The 22,806-nt window shown below is 46.0% G+C and overlaps 10 protein-coding genes across 10 annotated transcripts; 8 read left to right on the top strand and 2 right to left on the bottom strand.

Moving 5' to 3' along the window:
* Positions 1-655: 655 nt before the first annotated feature.
* GGS22DRAFT_199474 (uncharacterized protein) lies at positions 656-1,168 on the top strand (the record flags this gene model as incomplete). Its single annotated transcript, XM_047966294.1, has 1 exon — positions 656-1,168. The coding sequence occupies one exon, from the start codon at positions 656-658 to the stop codon at positions 980-982; it is 327 nt and encodes a 108-aa protein (XP_047819960.1). The 3' UTR covers positions 983-1,168.
* A 131-nt stretch (positions 1,169-1,299) lies between these two features.
* GGS22DRAFT_159994 (uncharacterized protein) lies at positions 1,300-2,716 on the bottom strand. Its single transcript, XM_047960860.1, has 4 exons — positions 2,455-2,716; positions 2,247-2,326; positions 1,784-2,190; positions 1,300-1,672 (listed from the first exon to the last, which is right to left on the bottom strand). Exons 1-4 carry the CDS (start codon positions 2,551-2,553, stop codon positions 1,563-1,565), a joined length of 696 nt encoding a protein of 231 aa, XP_047819961.1. The 5' UTR covers positions 2,554-2,716; the 3' UTR covers positions 1,300-1,562.
* A 120-nt stretch (positions 2,717-2,836) lies between these two features.
* GGS22DRAFT_159996 (YIF1-domain-containing protein) lies at positions 2,837-4,505 on the bottom strand. Its single transcript, XM_047960861.1, has 3 exons — positions 4,038-4,505; positions 3,410-3,937; positions 2,837-3,354 (listed from the first exon to the last, which is right to left on the bottom strand). Exons 1-3 carry the CDS (start codon positions 4,305-4,307, stop codon positions 3,190-3,192), a joined length of 963 nt encoding a protein of 320 aa, XP_047819962.1. The 5' UTR covers positions 4,308-4,505; the 3' UTR covers positions 2,837-3,189.
* Positions 4,506-4,944: 439 nt separating this feature from the next.
* Positions 4,945-7,698, top strand: GGS22DRAFT_159997 (SRP54-domain-containing protein). Its single transcript, XM_047960862.1, has 3 exons — positions 4,945-5,287; positions 5,368-6,888; positions 6,955-7,698. The coding sequence occupies exons 1-3, from the start codon at positions 5,054-5,056 to the stop codon at positions 7,198-7,200; spliced, it is 2,001 nt and encodes a 666-aa protein (XP_047819963.1). The 5' UTR covers positions 4,945-5,053; the 3' UTR covers positions 7,201-7,698.
* A 1,936-nt stretch (positions 7,699-9,634) lies between these two features.
* GGS22DRAFT_160000 (uncharacterized protein) lies at positions 9,635-12,638 on the top strand. The gene is made up of 2 exons (XM_047960864.1): positions 9,635-10,510; positions 10,576-12,638. The coding sequence occupies exons 1-2, from the start codon at positions 9,921-9,923 to the stop codon at positions 12,032-12,034; spliced, it is 2,049 nt and encodes a 682-aa protein (XP_047819964.1). The 5' UTR covers positions 9,635-9,920; the 3' UTR covers positions 12,035-12,638.
* Positions 12,639-13,464: 826 nt separating this feature from the next.
* Positions 13,465-14,496, top strand: GGS22DRAFT_160003 (ribosomal protein L14-domain-containing protein). Its single transcript, XM_047960865.1, has 2 exons — positions 13,465-13,785; positions 13,851-14,496. The coding sequence occupies exons 1-2, from the start codon at positions 13,657-13,659 to the stop codon at positions 14,163-14,165; spliced, it is 444 nt and encodes a 147-aa protein (XP_047819965.1). The 5' UTR covers positions 13,465-13,656; the 3' UTR covers positions 14,166-14,496.
* A 577-nt stretch (positions 14,497-15,073) lies between these two features.
* Positions 15,074-16,590, top strand: GGS22DRAFT_160008 (nascent polypeptide-associated complex, alpha subunit). The gene is made up of 4 exons (XM_047960866.1): positions 15,074-15,186; positions 15,304-15,553; positions 15,776-15,834; positions 15,890-16,590. Exons 2-4 carry the CDS (start codon positions 15,317-15,319, stop codon positions 16,206-16,208), a joined length of 615 nt encoding a protein of 204 aa, XP_047819966.1. The 5' UTR covers positions 15,074-15,186; positions 15,304-15,316; the 3' UTR covers positions 16,209-16,590.
* A 197-nt stretch (positions 16,591-16,787) lies between these two features.
* Positions 16,788-18,294, top strand: GGS22DRAFT_160009 (ATP synthase subunit D). Its single transcript, XM_047960867.1, has 4 exons — positions 16,788-16,866; positions 17,029-17,424; positions 17,523-17,609; positions 17,666-18,294. The coding sequence occupies exons 1-4, from the start codon at positions 16,858-16,860 to the stop codon at positions 17,693-17,695; spliced, it is 522 nt and encodes a 173-aa protein (XP_047819967.1). The 5' UTR covers positions 16,788-16,857; the 3' UTR covers positions 17,696-18,294.
* A 742-nt stretch (positions 18,295-19,036) lies between these two features.
* Positions 19,037-20,976, top strand: GGS22DRAFT_160010 (uncharacterized protein). Its single transcript, XM_047960868.1, has 2 exons — positions 19,037-20,171; positions 20,273-20,976. The coding sequence occupies exons 1-2, from the start codon at positions 19,352-19,354 to the stop codon at positions 20,827-20,829; spliced, it is 1,377 nt and encodes a 458-aa protein (XP_047819968.1). The 5' UTR covers positions 19,037-19,351; the 3' UTR covers positions 20,830-20,976.
* A 1,008-nt stretch (positions 20,977-21,984) lies between these two features.
* On the top strand, positions 21,985-22,793 carry GGS22DRAFT_160012 (uncharacterized protein). Its single transcript, XM_047960869.1, has one exon. The coding sequence runs from the start codon at positions 22,207-22,209 to the stop codon at positions 22,720-22,722; it is 516 nt and encodes a 171-aa protein (XP_047819969.1). The 5' UTR covers positions 21,985-22,206; the 3' UTR covers positions 22,723-22,793.
* Positions 22,794-22,806: the final 13 nt, after the last annotated feature.

The following is a 22,806-nucleotide window of genomic DNA, read 5'->3' on the forward strand; positions in this document are numbered from 1 at the left end:
ATATCGTAGGTTAATATAACTAGAATAACTTCTTAAACTTAGGGCTAGGATTCATGCATCTGTTTCTCCGGATTTGAAAACGTCTTTGGCAATAAATTAGGTGTTAAATACCTATAAGAGATATCCACATAAGAACCCCAGTGCCTATGACTACCTAGTACCTATTGTTCGGATAACAATTAGGCTGTGACAACATGAGATTTCCATATTCGAATTGTTACGCTCATTTACGCTACTAGTTAGAGATATAACCTCTTTGTATAAATTGGTAGAATCGAATCCGGGAGCAATGTCAGGGGATCAAAGAACAAAGCGAATGTCCAGAACTAAATACCGAAACTTCGCGAGCAACTCAAACAGCCATCGCCAACCCGGCGCTTTTAATCCTGTTGGAAGTCCCAGCGCTGGCCTCTGTATGCAACAGCAAGACTACATATACATCCAAAGACTCTGCACCAGGAATTCTCTATCGAATTGCGAAGTCTTATATAATCTTCGCATACCTAGTTATATCCTATGTTTCAACTTGTCATTCCTATAAACTCAGTTTCGTCTACTCATCTTCTTAAATCAAAACAACATCCAGTGACGGCGCGATTGGCCTTTTAGATACCATTGTACCCCGAACGTCATATTGCGAGTTAATCGAATCACGATGTCAAGTTATTGGGCAGACGAATGCGAACTAACCGCACGCAAGATTTTGCGACGGGGTTTCCTGATCGACGAGATGCGCGAGATGTCGAGTATCGCTCTCGGCGAAGAGCAGAAAACGCAGGTGGTCTTGATTATATCGACAGGAACCTACCCGATATATAGTATTTCGTATTTGGAGCCTGGAATTAGGGAAGGTTTGGTGGATATGGCAAAGGATGGATTAGAAGGGAGGATGATTATATACGGCCTAGGTTTTCAGTTCAAGAGGCGTGAAGATGTCGCTCATATAATCAATTCCAGACGGACTTCAGGTTCCTCTCGGTAGAAAGAGTACCCCGTATTGTCGGATGTCATATTATTATGACTAGCGACTCTGGTTCTGTTGTAAGGTATCCATACCTAGCGTGTTACTTCGGACGGGGAACTAATCGAAGTGTGAACAATACGGGGGTATATTGGAGTCCAACAGTGGCAATTGGAACCTCATCCGTGATACACATACATATACAGCGTGTTTCTAGTATGTGGATGGCAATTTAAGATTAACTGGAAGGGATGAATAAACCATATGAGACCTCATAGTTCCTTCGCTGGTCATACTACGTTTTCGATATAAGCATCTATTCACGCAGTGCTGAGACATTCTTTCAATAGGTACCTAGTTCATTAATCATAAACTATTAGCCATTTGATATATAGGTAACATCAGTGAATGATAAAAAGGTCTTTGAAGAGTCCCAGGTCACCGGAAGGGTCTAGCAAGTCAAACATTGCGCAAGGCCCATTGGTCTGAAAACCAACACGAAGATGGGACTATCACTTCAAACATAATACCAAGTTTATGGTGAGTAGATAGGTGTGTGTATAAGCCGAAACGTAAATATCGATGTTGCCGACAAATCCCTTCAACGGGCAGCGACGAGGCTCATGTAGACACCCCAGCCAACACCAGCAAGGCTGCCAACGAGATTGCGACCTTCGATGCTCTTGATGAATGCGAAGTTGACCAGGCTCACTTTGAAGACGAGGGTCAGTAGCTTCTTCTTACCACCCTAGCTGAATTGACTAGGGGACTCCCTTTCGAGGTAGATTGAAGAAGGGAAGGATATTCCATGATATTACATACCTACTGGCCATAGCTTCCATCCAGCAACGAGGATCGGATAGAACTCAGAACGGCTGCTCGCTATCACTCCAGACCAATTAACCTTGCCGTAGACAATAGCACCTCGAGATAATAGGTATGGCATATTTTCATCCGATTGGCCGGGTGGGGTATCGAGGGAGCGGTCCATAGCTTCCTGAATAGAATGTATGAATAGGCTGAAGAGAAAGGTGTTGACAACGGCGCCAACAGTCTGGTCCAGTATTATCTTAATAGCTGTATTAGCTATACTTAGCTTATGAGCTACTGTTTTGCCTTCCTCGATCTCCCCTTCAAGTGCCTTTTTGTCGTTTGCAGCCGGGGAGGCCACAGTAGCCGATGTAGGAGATATGTGGTAAGCCGGAAAAGCGGACTCTAGAGATTCTTGCCTGCGAAGGTACTTCAACATGGGTGTAGACTGGATTATATATTATATCACACATACCATAAGAAATTAGGCGGTACGTTGATGAATGCGTAAAGGACGAACTGGAAGACTGGGATCCAATCTATGACGAAAGAAGTCTATGGAATGAATCCATTAATATAGAGCCCAAGAGGAAGAAAGCAATGGGATGTCAACTGCCTAGAAAGTAGAGAAGCTCGTCTGCAAGGCAAGTTAGCGTTATGGGATGTGTACGGCCAACTCATACCTCATTTTGATAAGCCGTCAAGCTTTGTGCTAACAGGTTAGATGTAGCTGCCAGAACAGCAGACTGCACCGTCGCAGTTACGATCGGAGGAAAAGCCATTGTGGAGGTTTTTATACGTCGATGTATCAGGTGCCCAGTTCCTGGTACTGATCTACTGGTAGGTGGTTGTGAAGTTATCCATAGGAATAGGTGCGGCCTGAGATGAGAGAAAAGTAGGTGAGACTGGCGAGTACTACTAGTGGTTGGATGCCTTCAAACTACCTATGTACCTACTAGGTACCTACATATGTAGTCTTGGGTCTTATCACAATTACCTACTACAACTACCACTACTAAGTAGTGTACTATGTACTAGGTAAGTAGGTACTTACATGTAGGTATGATTGGGGAATCAACCAATTAAATACCCTGCCATGGATGTATCCCCTATGTAGTTCATCTTCATTCCGCCAGCACGAAGGAACTGTCACACAACGTCGCCTCTTCGAGATATCCAGACAATTAATTTATTTTCCATGTAAATTATACTAAACCATCTCATTTCGTCATATGGAAGCTTCTTGTGGGAATGCTGTGCTTCTTGGCTAAAATAAGCCTGATAATTCAGACTTTTCGAACACTTCCGCATAACGGCAAGCCCGAGCATGATTAAATCTTCAGTTTCCCCTCCCACAAACGAAGTGAGATGACCTTCGAGAGTCCGCGAAAGCTGGCGATGGAATCTGACAGGTCTATCTAGCCTCTGCTGAGAATCCACATGAACAAAAGCTGTATGAGATACGAGTAAGCGAATAAAAATTGGGTTCGCTGGTTTCGTTTCGTACGCGTGTCCGTCTGCATTGGACCTCGCGCATCCCCTCCAGAACTTTCCGGGAGGAGGACGTATCTTAATGATCGCATCTAGTGGTTAAACATTAGCGCCCCGGAGGTATGTTTCTGCAAGGACTGCACCTACCAGAAACAGGGAATTTGCTAGGAACGTGTATAGGAAGACAGTCCATCCGATCCAACCGCCAGTCCCCCTGCCTCCGTTCATGAGCTCGGCGATAGCGACAGTCACGATGATACCGACAAACTTGTATCCTGAGTAGGCTACCAGGTCGAGCAGCTGAGACTCATTCGATATACTTAGAAAGTAGCATCCTAGCTTCAAAAGCAGAATCTCAAGTATGACGACAACTCCCGCCGTAGAAGCAGTGTATCCTAACAGCTCAGGCTGGAACTGCCCCCGTAGACCGGCTATTAGAGTCGATAATAATATATACGTCACGAGTGCCATGACCGGAATGTACATGTCGGGGCTGTTTATATCGTCTCGCGGTGGTAGGTACCATCCCTCCTGTCCATTAGGTCCAACGGTCTGCCTTCGCGACCAAGGCTTGTGTCGCCAGGGGAAGAGCACTAAGAAGAGCTTGTTGACAACGTATTTGTTCGACACGTTGAAGTAGTGCTTGAGGGCGGAAAAGTTCACCCATCGGTTCATCTATCGCCAGGAGTTAGTTTTGTCCCTCTTGTCCTCAGGCTAAGTATCTAAATGGCTAAATAGCCGAATAGCTAGACCAATATAACTCAATCTGACCTACATTTTGTTCGACGTGCTTGAAGGCATTCTGACCAACTTGGCCAACAAATTGCGCGGCCATAGGATCATTCATAAAATTTCCATAGGTGCCGAAGACATTGGTGCCGCTGGCGGGCGTGCTTTGCTGATAGGGGTTTCCATATGCACCTTGCTGCTGCGGTTGCGACGACGTCGGCGGTGGGGGCGATCTTAGTTGTGGAACTGTAGAGACATGTTGAGGAACTGGATGGTGAAGTGGCGGAGAGTGGCCATAATTTGGATGCTGCTGCATATTTATTGTATCGTTTATAGATATTGCGAACTTGGTGGTCTTAGCGGCGATAGCTGTGGCGAGGGCGTTTGCTAGAGGGTTGGGAATCGTGGGCTAGACGTTGGACGTTAGGAGTCGCGCGGCTCTGGGTTTGTTCGTTGAGGAGAATCTTTATGCTTCAAAGCTTCGCTGATGGCGGTTTCCAACGGTCGTCCTTCTGGAAATGTGTTTTTATTCAACGCCAAATGTTACCAGCTGTCAAATACATGTAAATATGGATGACTTTAGTGCTCATCTGCGCACTGTCCACTACCCACATGCAGCCATGATGTGTGCAACATTGAAGTGTACACTTATGTACAAAGCACATCCATGTACCTATGTAGTACTGAGGTATCCACTACTAGGTATGCTGAGTACCTACCTAGTATGTACATACGTTCAATACTAGGTACCAGGTACATACCTATACTATGTAGGTAGGTACATAGGTAGGTACATATAAATGTATTGATACCTAGTATGATACAACCTGGCAATAGGTAGATGACGTGCCGGAGCCGCAATAAAGTTAAATCCCGAATGCTGTCTCCGGGATCGGGCATTGATTGGATCGATATATCAAATGCATCTATCTGTACATCTGTTAGTTTAAACCCTTGTCGCCTCATTGTGCATCTTTCGATTCTAGAGTTGGAGACAGGTAGAGTGAAAGCTTTCGCAAACACTTTATCTCTGGCTTCCTAGACTGTTAGAAATCTATCAAGATGCTAGATACTTTTGAAATACTCACTACTTCCGGTGTGGTTCTCTGGTCCCGGACGTACGCACCAATTAACCCATCCGTCATCAACAACTTCATCGCCGATGTATTCATCGAGGAAAAGGCCACCGCAGCTGGCGCAAAGGACACACAAACCACCGCGAGCAACCCACCGTACAAAGCTGATCAACATACGCTAAAGTGGACATTTGTTAAAGAATTAGGCGTTATATTCGTTGTATGAACCCATCCTTATCCCATTCTCCCAGTTCTCTTACATATTGTACAAGCCACTAGTGTCTAATCAACTAAAATTAGGCCGTGTACCGGTCTCTGCTACATCTTTCATGGATCGACAAGCTCGTCGACAATCTGAAAACCATATTTATTGACTTATATGGTGATCAATTACGGAAGCCCCATACCACCATCGTAGAATGCCGTAAGTTCGACGAGTACTTCGATCAACAATACCACGAACTCGAAGCAAGTGGGACAGTAAATGCCTCGCGGGCCGTTGGCGCCTCCTCTCTCGGGGAGGAGGACGGAATATCTGGTGGGCTTAGAGGAGAACCTCCACTTCCGCCAGGCCTTAAACACAGAGGTAAAACGCCGAATGGCCCACAGGAACATCCATCCACCGCCGAATCCACGCCGATCGCAACCCCGAACACGTCCCGACCTTCTACCCCTGCTGGAAACCACCTGATTGTAGGAAAGGGAGGCCCAATGGCGAGGATGTCGAGGAGAGCTAGAAAGATCCGAAATAACGGCTCTGCCCCGGTGTCCTCCGGTGATGAGGCGCCGTCCAGGAAAGCCAAGAAAGCGCCCAAAAAGGGTAGGAAGTGGGATGCTGATGGCTTTGCGGACGAAGAGGACGATAGCATACAATTAGATTACTCGGCGGCCCAAAATGCTCTGACGAGTGATAGCGAGGTAGAGGCAACTTCTAAGTCGACAGCGGTAGAGGACATAGACTCGTCCACGTGGGGAACGACTACTTCTAAGGGGCAATTCGTGTTGAAGGATTTGGATGACGAGGTGCACTCTATCCTCAAATTAGCCGAGGAAAAGAATACGATATCGAAGGTGGAAAATAAAGGTGGACTTGTTGGCTCCGGTTTAAATACGATCAGTAGTCTCTTCCGCAATGTCGTGGGTGGCAAGACATTGACGCAGGAGGATCTCGACAAAGCTATGAAGGGCATGGAAGACCATCTACTACGGAAGAATGTCGCCCGTGAAGCAGCTGTGAGGCTTTGCGAGGGTGTCGAGAAGGAACTTCTCGGCGTGAAGACCGGTAGCTTCGAGAGCATCGATACACGAATCGCTAAGGCCATGGAAGCATCCCTTACTAAGATGTTGACGCCTACGTCTTCGCTAGATCTCCTACGCGAGATTGATTCTGTTATCAAACCATCGGCGACGTCGATGCGCAAACAGAGGCCGTACGTCATCTCTATAGTCGGGGTCAATGGCGTTGGCAAGTCGACCAACTTGTCTAAGATTTGTTACTTCCTATTACAGAACAAATATAAAGTCCTCATAGCGGCGGGGGATACCTTTCGGTCAGGAGCCGTGGAGCAGCTGAAGGTTCACGTACGGAACTTGAAGGAGTTGACTGAACGCGAAGGCGGCAAAGTTGAGATTTACGAGAAGGGGTATGGAGGCGATGCGGCTACAGTTGCTAAAGAGGCCGTGAAGGAAGCTGCCCATGAAGGTTTTGACGTCGTTCTTATTGATACAGCTGGGCGACGGCACAACGACCAGCGGTTGATGTCATCCTTGGAGAAGTTCGCCAAGTTCGCTCGACCGGACAAGATTCTAATGGTTGGCGAGGTAAGATTTGCGGGAAACCCGCCACCAACCACATAATCAAACACTTGGCTAACCTCATGGAAATAGGCACTCGTAGGAACAGACTCCGTCGCCCAAGCCAGAAACTTCAACTCGTCTTTCGGCCCCGGCCGAACATTAGATGGGTTTATCATTTCTAAGTGCGACACCGTCGGAGATATGGTGGGAACATTGGTCAGCATCGTACACGCTACTAACGTACCCGTCCTCTTCGTCGGCGTTGGGCAGCACTATTCGGACATCAGAAACTTCTCCGTCAAATGGGCGGTAGAGAAGTTGCTGAGCAATAGTTGATTCCCCTGTAGGCCAATTAAGTTCTCAGACTACAGGGCATTTTCTCCTGTTTATATACATATATAACCCTCATGAGAGCTATAATTGGGCTCAAGTTATTGGTGAATAGGGGTGGTGAACTGTATATCATCTATTCAGTCCAATATACGATTAACTTAGGAAGTCCTGCCAGGGAACAACTCGATTTCCGGTAGTGTTTACTTTCTGTGATCACGGTTCCCCGCAAACCCACCAATGAGAAGATTGGGGAGAACGCATTGGTAATGAAGAGGTTAGACACACGACCGAGAGAGGATGAGTAGGCAGCTAGATAGTAGTTTTGCATACGGGATCATCATAGATATGGTGGTACGGACTTGATCTTTTAAGGAGTTATGAATCGACTGCCACTACCTACTAGGTAGTATCGTACTAGGTATTGGACTTGGTGTACAATCCTATCCATAGATGTGCCTATGTAGGTGTGTAACTTGATAATGAGGTACTAGATAGACTAGCGTGGGTCCTGAGATGAAAAAATTTACTATAGGAATAAGGCTACTAGGTAACACATGCTGTGTAGATAAAGTTCCGAAACTGTAAACATTGAAGGGGCTACTAAGTAGGTATCTACTAGTTTGAAGTCATTTATTTTTACTAGCTTCACATACATATGCCATATCATGGATGCCTTTAAGAGATAGTCACTCTAGTCACTCGCATGTGAGCTATCTCCCAATACAAGCTCTCCATAGACCTAGTCATACTATTATAATCAAGGTTAATATTGAAAACATTGGCATCTATCATTTATACTAAGAATTGCATTATTTTGATGAACTTGCACAATAACTTGATACTTAGGTAGGCATTGAGTACCTAGTACTTATATAGACATTCGAGCCTCATCTAGAGAATGATTTGCCATTGGCTTATGCTTATTTGGTTTGTACTTTTTAGAATATGCTCAGGTATGTGGCGGAAGGGGAAAAGGAAAAGTGATTCGCAGATAAAACTAAATATTATGATGTGATGAAATTGATCGACGTTGAACTGAGGCAAGCGTGTGGTGATGCCAGTCGTGGAAAATAAAAACTCATATCCGTCATTGTAATGATTAATGGTTAATGAATACTGAGTTCTTGAAAGGCTACATTAAAAGCCTCAAAGCAACATCAACACAAATGAAAAGCATTGAATATTAGGTGTTTACTTCGTAATTACTGATGAATTAATAAAGGTAAAGATGAAAGTGATTTTCAACACCTAGTGAGTATTGTACATAGGTACGCATAATTACTTGCAGGCCTTACAAGTGGGTTAGTGTAAAGCTAAAAACAGCTTTTTAAAGTTTATTTATTTTTACTCTAGCGCCGACTAATGTAACGTACTACCTGCACCTAGTCTTAATCGATCATAAATCGTGCGAGAATTGCTTCTCCAGTTTCAATACAACATAAACTTCCACAGGTCGATGATCCTTTTATATCTTAACAACTAAGACAACCCATCAACTTGTCACATTTCTCATTTGCACTCAAGCTGTTAGATCTTACTCGGTATAGTCCTTCGATTTTATGGGATCGGAACTACGCCCTAACTACTAGGTGCCTATGTAAGCAGGTACTTAGTAAAGTGACAAAATATTTCCAAATCATTTTCGACAACCTTAAGAATCGAGGAAAATCTTACACTTAAATCGGCATAATCAATAGCCAGCGTTGGACGTGAACTCCGATCATCCGATCACCACCTGGGCAGTCACTGTACATAACTCGGTACCCGAAACCAGCCCTGACTATCCGGTTCTCTCTGGTTCTCTCCGGCTCTCTCGTTGGTTGACATTCTTCGGCCAATCCCCATCTTCTCTACTACCCTCCGAGACCCTATTATCAGCCCAATCGCAGCATCACATCACTTCTCGCTAGCTGGCAAAAGCTGAATATCGGCTGCGGGAGACAAGTCAATCGAGCCTTGCCCCTCCGCTTGACTGTTCCTTCGACGTCTGATCATTTCCCTCTAGCTTGACCGCATGTCTATCTGTCTGGTTGCCTCCCTGCCTTCTTGCCCGCATTCCAACGCACTACTACATCATTCAAACGACTTTGAACAATTTTCCGGCTTGGGCCGCTTTTAGTCTTCTCTCGTTTACGTTTATTGCCATTGCTGTGATAGCGAAGGTGGGTGTTATGGGCACCATTCATAGTGGTAATAATAATTCTTGCACTATTATTCTTGTTATTCTTTTCCTTTCCCTCTCGTTAGCCTAATCTCGGCGTTTGCCATCGAATAAACCGGGCGACGGATATACTTAAACTTGTACTTACATTTAAACTTACACTTACACTTACACTTACACTTACATATCATATTTGGGGATCTTCGTCAATCTGTGACCTCGATCACGTATCGCCCTACCTGCTTACCTTACCCCGGGCTATCTGGGTCGAATAATTCGACATCCTAGCCATCCTAGCATATAACTTGTTGTGGTTTTCTCCACAATCTGCCCACTCAGGCGTCGCCGCTTGGCCGCATTCCAAGGGTCGACAGTCAGCGCTATCCGGGGTCGTGCCTAGGATACCGACGCAGGCTACGGCAGTCCGATCCCCTCCCCACCGTCTACCTCTTGATATCCTAATATTCTATCCAGTCCATCCTCTACTTCTGCACTAATCTGCCGATAGTCAAACGATGAATTCGGTCAATTGATCGATTCCTTTGTGCATTCGTTGCCCGTCATGGCCGCGTCTGTGCAAAAGCTGTCGTCCCTTGATCTGGTTCGAGACCCAGATGGCTCTCCCCCCGAACTTAGAGAGGCCGACTACTCAAGTCAGGTTCTTCAGCTCTCGTCCGAAAAAACCGAGGCTTACCTTAATGAGCTGATCATGAAGGCTACTAATCTGGGAATTGCTATCTCTCGGCCTTCGAGTACTACCTCTGTAGACAACAAACGAAATCCCTCGGGCACTGAATCGAGCATCACCGTAGACACAAACCATGCACTCAATACGTCTACGGGATCCCAGGGCTCCATAAGAATAAATTTAACGCCGGACTCTTTGCAAAACGGCCACTCTGAGATCGCTGGGCGGATCGTCGCGAGGAAGCGATCGAGGGCACTCACCTTTGGTCAATACGAAACTTACCTCGCCGAGGTAGATCCGACCCTGAAGCAAAACAAGTTTTTGTCACAATCGTCGACGGAGACCGAATCTGCGCCGAGTATTTTTAGTGCCAGCACGAACATAAGTTATGTCAGTTTGAAGAGAGGGTTCTCCAAGTTACGGCGCAGACGGAAGCACTTATCTTATCCTGGGGAGATGGTCATGTTTGTCTAACGGCTCAGACGGTTGTGGTGACAGGTGCTAACGACTTTACGTCCTTCTTTTGTAGGTCTTGCAGTGCCTGCCGAGAAGATCTTCAACCAGGCCAAACTCTTCAGAAACTACCATGCGGACACAGTTATTGCCCGAGATGCTTGAAGATTATGATCAACCAAGCAACAACCGAGGAATCCAAAATGCCGCCGCGCTGCTGTACCCAGCCCATACCGAGTTCCATCATCAGGTCTATCCTGCCCCGCGAAGAGCAAACGAAATTCCTCAAGGCCGTTGTTCAGTATAGCACTCCCTGGGAGGCACGAGTATTCTGTTCTAACCTAGCCTGTGGTGAATTCATACCACCACGGGCCAAAATCGACCCTAAATATCCGTTCCAGACTATCTGTCGCAAATGCAAAACGCGAGTTTGCGCCATGTGTAAGAGAGATGCCCACCCTCCAGATCAAGATTGCCCAGACGACTGGGAGCTCAAGGCTGTATTGAAGATGGGCGAAAAGTCGGGCTGGAGAAGGTGTTACAAGTGCCGGACTCTTGTTGAGCTCTCTCAAGGATGTACACATATGACATGTCGTTGCCGGGCACAGTTTTGTTACATCTGTGGTGCCGTCTGGGATCCAATGGTTGGGTGTCCAAATGTCTGCAATGGTGAGGACGAGATGGACCGTCGACGTCAACAGGAAGAGGAAAGGTTGGCAGAACTAGCGAAGGAAGAAGCAGCCAGAGAGGAAGCTGCCGAGAGGGAAAAGGTAGAAAGACTCGAGGCCGAAGGCCGCACTCGGAGTTGCGATGAGTTCAAAGCGTTGCGAGCGGAGCAGGTAAAAGAGATGGTCCGGTTCCAAACATTTGAAAGGAAGTCAAAGTGGCTTATGTGGACAAGGCACGCGCACCAGAAGCTCGCCCTCGTAGAGAAGCAGTCAACAGCGATAGAACGAATGAAGGAGCGGCACGCAAAGACGTCGGTTAATCTCGAAGACCGCCAAGTCGCTGCAGAGATGGAATTGCGTTCAACATTGGAACAGAGCGAAAGGAATGTACGAATTCGACTTAAGCACATGGAAGCATACTGCGATGGCCTTGGAAAGAAGCCGGATACGGATGTACCCTCTAGAGTCGTGACGGAGCGAGATCTACGAGAACTCGGGCAGCAATATAATGTCGAGAAAAATATGAGACAGCTCCATCAAGCTAAAATTAACGTCATGCGAGATCGGCAGGCCAAAGCCCTCGAAGAGTTGCTCGAAAGACAGGAATCTGAGATGGGAAAACTAATCGAGAAGAATAGGAAGGAAATCGAGAGTCTTGAATCGGATTTCGCGGATGAAGAAGACTCTCTAACAACAACCTTCCTTCGGCGTAAATCAACGCTAGGAAATAGATGGGAACTAGAGATGGAAGTGATGTGCAGAGAGTTGGAGAGAGAGAGAGGCTTGATATATGCATTAATGAAGCCCCTTGAATGGCCAGATGAAGACGAGTCCCTAGACGACGGTCTACCAGTCGTGGAAGAATAATTTGCCTCGACGCCATCTCCGCCGAGTTTCGTACTACGCGTGCGCTGCTTTGTTTAAGAGTAACTCGTTCCGGAATCCCAATCTGATTATTGCTTTTTTCCCTTCTCGCACCTTTAATGAACCTTCTCCTTTGTCATGATGGGGATTCAGGGGTTCGGATTGTCATAGATAGGAAGGTGTTTGTAGGCTCGCGATGCCGGCATCAACAAAGGGATTCCATGAAAGTGCCAGCGTTGCAGTTAACATTTTTCTTTTTCAAGATATACCCCTTGGTGTTAATTATCAACGAGACAGGTATGTTTGGTGGAGTCTAAGCTAGGTAGCAGGTACTTAGCAATAAGGTTGATGATATAGAGGCGCCTAGTGCCCTATTGCGAGTTTTCGGATGGCGTTACATACCTTACTCAATGCTACAACTCATTTATCGCGCTATCCGACTCTCACAAACCCGTCGAATATTGAATTAGGTAGTACAATACCTACCTATGTTTGAAGGATACGGACTATCAGAGCCTGATCTAAGGCTGACGCGGTGTCATCATTGAATCACAACAGCACTGTAAACCAGCTACACACCTTAGGTGGTTAAATAATGCCCGGTACTTAGTATCGTTTTATATTTCTGTAAGGGTATCGGCTTGAAACCGGCTAGTAGCACAATAACAACTTGCAAGGACAAAACTCCACATATGTTATTATTACCTGACGGTGCCAGGGCCAAATTTACTATATATTAGGTAGTATACAAGACAAAACCGTTAAAGCCATTCATAAAGATGACAGAGTTTGAAACCAATGAATAGGTTAAATTGAAACTAGATGTGAGAGGTTTCTGGAGTTATGATCAGAATAATTTAGGATCGGTGATGGCGATGGCGACGAGATTGGGCGAAGCGATTCTATAGTAGTGTTAGTTAACATGACCCAAATAATAATCCAACCATGCTTAAGAGGATGATAATAATAAAGTGTTCAGAATATGTAAGAATTAAATATCACGTATCTACCCGATATAGCAGCTCTGGCAGGAGCGCCATCGAGTAGAATCAATCGCAAATTACCTCATCATTACGAGCGGGAAAGTGAGATGTCATGAGAAAAGTAAAATGGAAGGCCTTACCTAAGAGTATTTGGTGGTTGATAAACGATATCAACGGGTTTGACCACATCGACCGCGTCAGGACCTTCGTCTTTGCAACTGTAGAAGGAACATTGAAAGCGGGCGGTTGATGAAGTTTGAGAGTTGAAATCTTTTACAGAAATTCTGCAGGTGGTCCACTTTTTAGGCGCGCTAGTAGGTTCGGGTACGGCTTGCTAAAAATTCCGGTTTAACCCTAACCGCCCACACAAGATTCAACTTCCCACTTTCACTTCCCACTGCATGTGTGCGCGACTCTCAAAGAAAAGTTCAAGGTAGGAGGATTGACCCAACACCACGATATCACCAAACTCGGTAAGTTATTTCTAAATTTCCTTCTTCCTCCCTTACCACTCATATCTCCTCTCCCTCTATACCAACCAAATCACTTTCTATCATTCCTTTTTTTTCGAGAAAAAAAAATCAATTTGTACAATTCCGCATACATTTCTAACACAAGAACCCTTGCCAGTATACCGTCACAATGGGCGACGCATCAATCGAATCCCCCGAATGGCGCAAGGTCGAGGTCGGCCGCATCGTCCTCGTCCAGGGCAACAGCCCCTACGCCGGCAGACTCGCTGCCATCGTCGAGATCATTGACCACAAGCGCGTACGTGACACCAAAACCGAGGAGGATATGCAAATCATGTAGTGTTGACTGGGATTTTTTTCTAGGCTCTGGTTGATGGACCTTCCGCAGACCCCAAGCTGGTCGTCCCCAGACAAGCCATCTCCTTCGTCGATGTGCTATTGTCCGACTTGAAGATCCAGAAGCTGCCGCGCGCCGTACGAACGGGAACTTTGAAGACGGCGTGGGAGAAGTCCGAGATCGACGCTAAGTGGAAGGAGAGCAAGTGGGCTAAGCGAAAGGATCAGACAGAACGAAGAAAGGCTCTTACCGACTTCGACCGATTCAAGGTCCTGCGACTCAAGAAGCAACGACGATTCGAGGAACGAAAGGCCCTGGCTAAGGTTAAGGCATCCGCATGAAATGAAAGGGAGGGAATAAAGAGTGACTCTGGTAAAACGGTCTCTTTCAGATAGGGCGGAAGGTTGTCTACGGATCTAGTCCGCATGAAACAACAAACACATCACATATATTGGCATGGGGTTGCTGGGTTTCTTCTGCTTCGTCTGGCAAGACCTGTATGTCACTCATAACTTCTCCATGAGGTGACCGGCGTCAATGATAAGGGAAATTCACACATCAACTGAAGATGCTGACATGTGCCCACGTAATTCTTCTTTTGCCTCTCCTCTCTCCCACGGCCTGAAACTGCTACTATTATTAGGTAGCTAGTAGGCACATGTAGTTATGCGCAAAATAGCTACGTATAGAACGGAACAACGTGACAGTATCACCAGGGTAGTACATACGAAGTAGCGTAGATACCTACAATCGAGACCCTACATACGGTACCTCACTAGTATACTAGGTATAGTATCTAAAGTATCAACTACCAGTATTCCTTGGTGTACGAAATATTCAAATACGGGGTACAGGGGTAGGTATGAAGGGCAATCTTGAAGTCCGTCGTAATGCCGTTTAGAAAGCTCTCTTGGGTGCTTCCATGAGGTTCTCGTTCCATTAATAGGTTCACATTGTATCATAGCAAGAGCCCTGAACTTGGAAGTATATCATATTACATAATGGTGTAAGTATGTACCTAGGTATATGATGTCGGTCCGTATTAGTACTAGTGTGAGATTGTGGTGGATCACTCTTGAAAAGACAAAAAAAAAAGGCAAACCCTAGGCCAAACCAATTGGCATGAAAAGCTGACCAGCTGTAAGCAACTTTTCTTCACAACCGAACCACCCACCCACATCCTAGGCCACAACCAATCACCCCGCTATCTAATTTCGGTGTCGTTCCTAGCTGTGTAACTTTTGGTGAGTCCGAATTTTGTAGAATTTTATACGATTTTACTTCAACTCCTATCTATCTAGTCCTCCTTGTCCTTCATCCCTCCCTCTCATCTAAAAGAAATAAAAAAATAAACCATCATAGGTAGGAATTGGAAGAAGTTAGCAAAGTCAACCTGAATGTTGCTCGTCACTTCAGACCCCCACCATCTAGGCACATCGCACATCGCAAGAATAAATAGCTAATTTTAAACCCCACCAGTTTTACATTCAATATGGCCAACCCGAGGGTCGAGGAACTGCCCGATGACGAGCCTAAGAAGGTCTCGGTTGAGGAGCATGATGACGATGACAGCTCTGATTCCGAGATCGAGGTAGGCGACGGTGGTGCTGCGGGCTCTACAGCCGTCGTTCATTCCCGTAACGAGAAGAAGGCACGAAAGGCTATTGAGAAGCTCCACCTCACCCGCGTTACCGGCATCACTCGAGTGACCCTCCGAAGACCCAAGAACGTAAGTCATACTGCACAAGAAATAATTTTGTTAGTGGGCGGACTGGGATAGTTGAAGCTGTGCGCGGAAGCGGCTATACAATTGGCGCATATCGTCAACGTCACCGCAGCCCTCTATTGTTTTCTCTCCCGAGAAACGATGTGTATATTTCTGGTTATATACCTACTATACATATGCGAGAGTCTCCAATTGGGGTATTGGTGGCTAATGACTTGCGTATAGATCCTATTTGTCATCAACAACCCGGAAGTTTACAAGTCGCCCAACAGCAACACCTACATGTAAGAATATACGAGCTTTGTGTGGGCGATCGATTATAGCTAACGATCATATTAGCGTCTTCGGCGAGGCTAAGATCGAGGACTTGAACTCAGCCGCCCAGCAAGCCGCTGCCCAGTCCCTTGCGGCTCCTGGCGGTGACCACGATCACGCTGGCCACGACCATAGCCACGGCGAACCTAGTAAGGCGGTCGAGGGTGCCGAGGACAAGAAGGATGACGATGACGATGATGAGGAAGTCGATGCCGAAGGACTCGAGGACAAGGACATCGAACTGGTTATGACTCAAGCCAACGTCAAACGCAACAAGGCCATCAAAGCCTTAAAAGAGAATGACAATGACATAGTCAATTCGATTATGGCGCTGAGCGTTTGATGACCGAACCCGGGCATGACTGAGATTCATTTAGGTATGGAGAAGGGCGGTCTGCAACTTGGGTTCTTTTTCTTCGGCTAGATGCATTGCAACAACGGAAAAAAGTATGCATTGAGGAAAAAGGAAGTTGGCTTGCTGTGTATTACAGTCTACGATACCTGACAATGGATTCCCAAGCCGTCGTGAATGTTTACCGCTTCTAGTTCAATGACAACTAAATATCTTCCTGTGACTCGAGTTCCTTACGCGATAAATTTTATGCGTTGACGCCTTCCGAACTCGTAATATCTTGTAAGTAAACCACGGTAGATTCGATCAAGGATTCCTCGTAGGGGAAGAGTCAGTAGTTCTAAAGATGAATATGAAGCTCAAAATCCGGGAGTTTCCAATAAATATACTAACAGGTAGGTACTAGATGCCTATGTACCTAGGACCTATAAAAACATCTACTAGTACCTATTTGAGTTTAATGCGCGTGGATATACCACGTGATTTACGTGTCACGAGACCTAGCTTTCAACGGACAAAGGTACTAGCACTGTAAAAACGTCGGAGTTCTTCGGCTACCTACCTAGGAATAGTTGCAGTAATAATCCAGCAACTCAACCCGCCATCCACTCCTTATCTTTTTCTTCAACATATCGCAAAAATGGCCACGGTGAGTACGAGTAATTCTCATTGTTAAGTTCTATATGATACGTTGATGTATCCAGTTAGTCGAACAATAATCTTGTCGATTGAGCTACCAATTGCCCCCACGAAATACCGCCGCAAAATACTGTGATGAGTTAATTTCTAATTTGTCTCTTTACCCTTACAGCGTAGCGCAGCCCTCAAGCTTGACTGGACGAAGGTCACTTCCTCTCTGGGCCTGCGCGGCCAAACTGTTGCTAGCCTTCAAGCTTTCAAACAGCGCAACGAGAATGCCCGCCGCAAGGTCCAGGCCTTGTCCGAATTGCCGACCACGGTCGACTTCGCGCACTACCGATCGATCTTAAAAAACCAGGCCGTCATCAACGAGATCGAGAAGCGCTTCGCTGCCTTCCAGCCTGCTAAGTACGATGTCACGCGCCAGCTTAAGGCTATCGAGGCTTTCGAAGTTGAGGCTGTCAAGAACGCTGAGAGCACCAAGGAGAAGGTCGACCTCGAGCTGAAGGACCTCGAAGCCACCCTCAAGAACATTGAGACGGCAAGGCCGTTCGAGGAGCTTACTGTGGTATGTCGAGTAACGAATATGACCCTTCCCATGAAGGGCATGATTATTGGAAATGGAGAAAAAAGACTATATGCTAATTCATATCTCTTCTTGTTCAGGACGAGGTCGCTGCAGCAGAACCTTCCATCGACGAGAAGACAGCGAAATTGGTATCCAAGGGTCGCTGGTCTGTCCCAGGATACAAGGTACGTCCATATCTTACATATCGGCTCTTGGTATACGATACTAACCCCGCGTCTAGGAGAAATTCGGCGACCTTTCGGTCCTGTAGACAGCGTGCGAACTAGAACCAAAATCACGACCCTTTTCCCCTCGTGTACTCTAGCATTGTAGATAGGAAGGTCGGGAAGAGGCGGAAGCATTGGAAATCAAGCACAATTAATTAAGACTTGTCCAGTTGAGTTGGGCTAATGTGTGTGATTTACGTATCTCGTATAGGAGATATACCCCACACCATCCCCAAGGACCCAAGACGATGGGCTACTCACCTTCTATGGAGAATGATCTATAGTTCAAGTCATATTGAACTGGTTCCGTGCAGGTTCGTGCAAGGTTATAAGTTACTTCATAGTAAACCTACCTCCCTATTTTCTCCTACACGCCAACCCCGTCCAATATAGGTTTACTAACCTTGCTAAACCCAGAAATTACGCAGAAGCCATGGAATATCTAGCAAAATCCTTCTTTTCTTGGCGAGGGTAGCTAAAAATAACAGGTTAACTTGGCATAACTCGGCATTTTTCCTAAATTACTTCTTAACATTTACACAATATAGATAACGTAGATGATTTCCAATACATTACTTCCAAGATAATTACCAGTAATGGCTACTTCCTAGCATTATGGAATCACAAGGTTGGAGAAAATAAGAGAATATATTTCGTTGGGATGTCAAGCACTCGCTGTCATGCCTAGAAGGGAAAGAAATCATTCCATGTTCATAGCAATTGTCGGGATTTTGACAAGGTAATTAATATAAAAGATTGCTACATGGTTACCCCTATTTGTGCTAGGCAAGATGAAGTCCAAGTCTCATTAATATCTTAGCATTCCACGCACATATGCCGAGATATAGAAAATATGTAACAAATTAATTCTTACGTCGCTTGACGTGTGGAGTGACCACAATATGTCTTGTGAAATTATCTTTTGAAGCAAAAGACGAGAAACTTGGATTTATCATCCCCTCATAATCGTACAAATGATTCCTATAAGTCGCATATCAAAGTCCGGAGGCACGAGAGAAAATACAATGTTTCAAGACTTATAAAACTCAGCTTTACGTCGGCGCCTACATGTTCCTACTATTGATATAGGGATCTAGATGTAAAGAAAAGATAGGGGTCATTTCTTCGCTTATTACATATATACCTAGTACTTACATATGTAGGTAAGTAGGTACCTACCTAGGTAGGTAGGTATGTAGATACAGGCACATGCTACTACTAGATAGGTAGTAGGTAACCCCTGAGCTATCAAATAGTTAGTACCTAAGTACCAGTACGTTGGTCCGTGTGAATCCATCAACTTTGAGAGCTTATCGCGACTTGATAACAGCTGTCTACGTAGGTAATTTCCAATTAGCGCGCGTTGTTCCCTGTAATATCGATGCATCTTTACTTCAACTTCAAGAGTTGAAGCTTTTCTTGAAGTTATCTAGAAATCAATTCGCGAACTTACAGTGCGTATTTTCAACGCCGGCTTACTGCAGGCCAAAATAGTGGCTTTCCGACCACAAGAAAATGCCGGCCTCAGAAAAACTTGAAGGCATTGGTCTTTTATGAGTGAGACCGCAAAACACATCCGAAAAAAAAGAAACGCTGTATAAGCAAATCGATTATCGCCACTTTTTCATTTTACCTACCTAGTATTCTTGGGGATCAGTTCTCGTCAGCCTGGAATCCGACCTGTCACATTTTTTCCCGCGATGGCGGATCCTTGCATAGCGGCGGATGAGATGCCCAGTGAGGATATCGAGATGGAGGGTACTGATTTGCCTCCCAGCAACGGGCTTGGTAACAAACCTTCCAACGGAGACGGCAACTTGCATAGCCGGCCGACCCAGCCACCGGAGAATATAGATCAGACAAATCATACTCAGGTCAAATTAGATACCGATGAGAAACAACCGATTTCCTCGTCACCGCCGCCAAACGGTGACTCCAACAAGATGAAGTCAGCGTCTAGAAAGAAGGGCACTGCATCTAAGAAAGGCCCCAAAAAGTCTAGATCGTCTAAATCTAAGACACATTCGAAGAAGGGTACTTCAACCACTGACCCCACTGGTGGCGCGCATGATGCAAGCTCCGACGATGAGACCGACAATGGCCCTTACTGTATCTGCCGTGGTCCAGATGACCACAGATGGATGATAAGCTGTGATGTCTGCGAAGACTGGTTCCACGGGGAATGCGTTAGCCTGAATAAGGATGTCGGCGAAAATTTGGTTGAGCGCTTCGTCTGCCCCAATTGCACCGACGGTAAGCGTAACTACACCAAGTACAAGAAGACTTGCTCGCTGGCCGACTGCAAGAACCCGGCCCGTTTATACACCAAGACTCTTAAAGATAGGAGTGTCTTTTGCTGTAACGACCACTGCGATGCCTGGTGGATCAATATGATCAACACATTACCGACGAAGGCTGCATCAGAGAAAGCTATCGAGGTTCTCACCCAGGAGGATTTTGTTGGCCTTCTTGTCAATACCGCCGAGCAGAGTAGCTGGAAGCTTGGTGACCAACCGTTTGGTGAGTCGACTATCTTTATACTTACTTCATCCCCGCTCCTACCCTTTGTCCAATCTATTTAATATGCTGCTATTTTTTCTATACTAACGCTCCTCGTTCAGGCAACATGGAAGGTCTCTGGTCCAATGGCCTTCCAACACGCTCTGGCGTCCTTAGCGGCGAAGAGCAAGCCTTCTTGAAGAGCTCCTCTGCGGAGCGTCTCGCTTTAGGCAACGAGATTGTGCAATATAAGAAGATGATGCAGCTCATAGATTGGGCCAATCATCGCCGACAGCTAGCGATCGAGGCGGGTAAATTCACAAAGGAGAGTTGCGGTTACGATTGGCGACTCGACACAGTCTCCGTACGCCATCAGTTCTCAGAGTGGCTCGAGACCCCGGAGGGCCAGGCAATATTTAAGACCGGCCGGCTCGATGCTCCACTCGATCCTGACTTGCAAGGAGAACCAGCTACCCGCGGCATGTGCGAGAAGAAACGGTGCAAGCCGCACAACTTATGGTATAAGTTACTGATGAGCGCGGTTAGGACTCTGATCAAGGAAACGGCGACAGCAGCGGCGGATAAGCTGAACTCGGAGGATGTCATGCGCCAAGCAGCGGAGGCTAGATTTGAAAGACGTCAGCTGGAGAAGAATTCAGTAGAGATTTTAGATGGTTGACGTCAATCTGGCTGTTTGATACCTTAGGTAACAGTCATGGAGAAAATCATCGTAGAAGAAATTTCTCACCCCATAGTTAGCTGGAAACAGGAATTATCCTGTCTAAGTTGAATGCTTACCTATATAAACGCTTAGGTTCACTATTACATGGTTACCAGTAGAAATTAATATTGACGTCCTCTGGTTTCCCCCAAACCATATTCCATATCCCATGCCCTATGTCTTACAAGGTGTTCTATATCTAATAGACTCGTAGGTCCGATAGCGCGAAGCCGCTGACGAGTTGTCGTCTCTTCTTGACTTGTGGCCCTTATAGCCGTGGGTTTAACGTGTGTAGACGCTTATAGACGCTTGTAGAGGCGTGGGAAAGTCGGTAAATGTTCGTGTAGAGGATCAGAGGGTCGAGTTATTTCAAGATAGATAGATGGCGAGATGAGTAAACCTGTTTGTTGTTTTCTAATTACGTTTATCTTCTAAATAGACACCTAAAGGGAATAAAAGAAAGGGCGATGGGTTCTATATCGTGAGACGAAGCCATGTCGTTGAAGTTCAGGAAGTTGTCACCGTAAAGCTAGGAGGTAGTCACTCCCAAAAAAGGCAGCGCCATCAAGATGTAGTTGCCATATTATTCTAGTGTCTTTTCTATACCAGTTAGAAATCATTCATGTGATGATAAATTTCCGCTGGTGCCCTATCCCAGCTTGACAAGCCGAAAAGCCCATCCATAGCTGTCGAGTCTTGTTGAAACAGCCCCTATCGAGTTCAACACGCGCATACCAATAGGCACGAAAATTATATCAGAAATCAACTCTCCACGTTTAAACGATACGTATACGGAGGTTTCAGACTAGAATACCTACGCGCTGGTGTATAGTTGGGTTGTCTATCGAAACTAGAAGTTTTGATAAACGTCCCTCCTCGCCCTCCAGAATCACCCAAAAACGCCTTTTCATCTATTTCTCCACGACACAAGCCAATATACTTCTGAAAATTTGCATATAGCATATGTCTCGACTTTCTTTACCTTCGATGATAATTAATATTTCGAAATATCGATCACGCGGCTCACAATTGATTCCAGACGCAAATCTCCTCGTCGAACCCGCATATATGAATATGCACATATACCATTTAGTACATTCAGTAATCGGGTTATGAGCTTAAGAGACATGTATTAATGCAGTATAAGCTATTTTCGAATATTCCATTAGGCGGGTTTGCGCTAGTGACTTCTGCTTACAGTGATAAACTCTATTTCGTCGCGTCCTCCAGACCATATCTGGCTTCCGCTTCTACCAGATTCTTTCCTTCTTTCTCTTCTGTTCATCATCAGCTTCTTCATTCCGCAATCCATACTTTCCAATTTCCAAATTTCCAATGTCTCGATCCGTCAACTTTACTCAAATGTCGGCTGCTTGCAGTCGTGGGCTAACTAGGTCCCACATCTCTCCTATTTCTCATCTCCCTTCCACTCCTGTCCGCCATCCCATTCCTCCTTCTACTCCTGTTCGTCGTCCTCATCGCTTCCGTGGCCGTCCAGTGGACGAAGCTGCCGCGGTCGTTAGTTCTGATTCTCCTCTAATGGGTTATATCCCAACGCCAATTCAGGCTCCTGTCTTCTCTCCTATTCGCTCTCCTTTCTCGCCATGTGGCTCCTTCCCTGCTACCCCTTCCACCCCCCCTACCAAGCATTTCATCTCGCCTATCAAGGATAGCGAGGGTGCCCGTGAAAGAAGACGGGAATCACGCCCTAGCCCATTAACATCTCTTCTAGCTTCCAAAGGTATCGAACGCGAAATCATCCCGAGGCCTCGTGCCCTGTGCCCCGAGTGCACTAAAGTCAAGATGCTACTTCCAGCTAGATGGTGCGGTCACCAAGTAACCCGTAAGTAGCTAGTCGCTTCATTTCTCTGTCCATTCTCTGCATTTCCCCTGCCGCCCCTTTTTCTATTCTTTTCTTCTCCCCTTCCCCTCGCA

The sequence above is a fragment of the Annulohypoxylon maeteangense genome, assembly GCF_022496945.1.
Source record: "Annulohypoxylon maeteangense strain CBS 123835 unplaced genomic scaffold GGS22scaffold_6, whole genome shotgun sequence".
NCBI lineage: Eukaryota > Fungi > Ascomycota > Sordariomycetes > Xylariales > Hypoxylaceae > Annulohypoxylon > Annulohypoxylon maeteangense.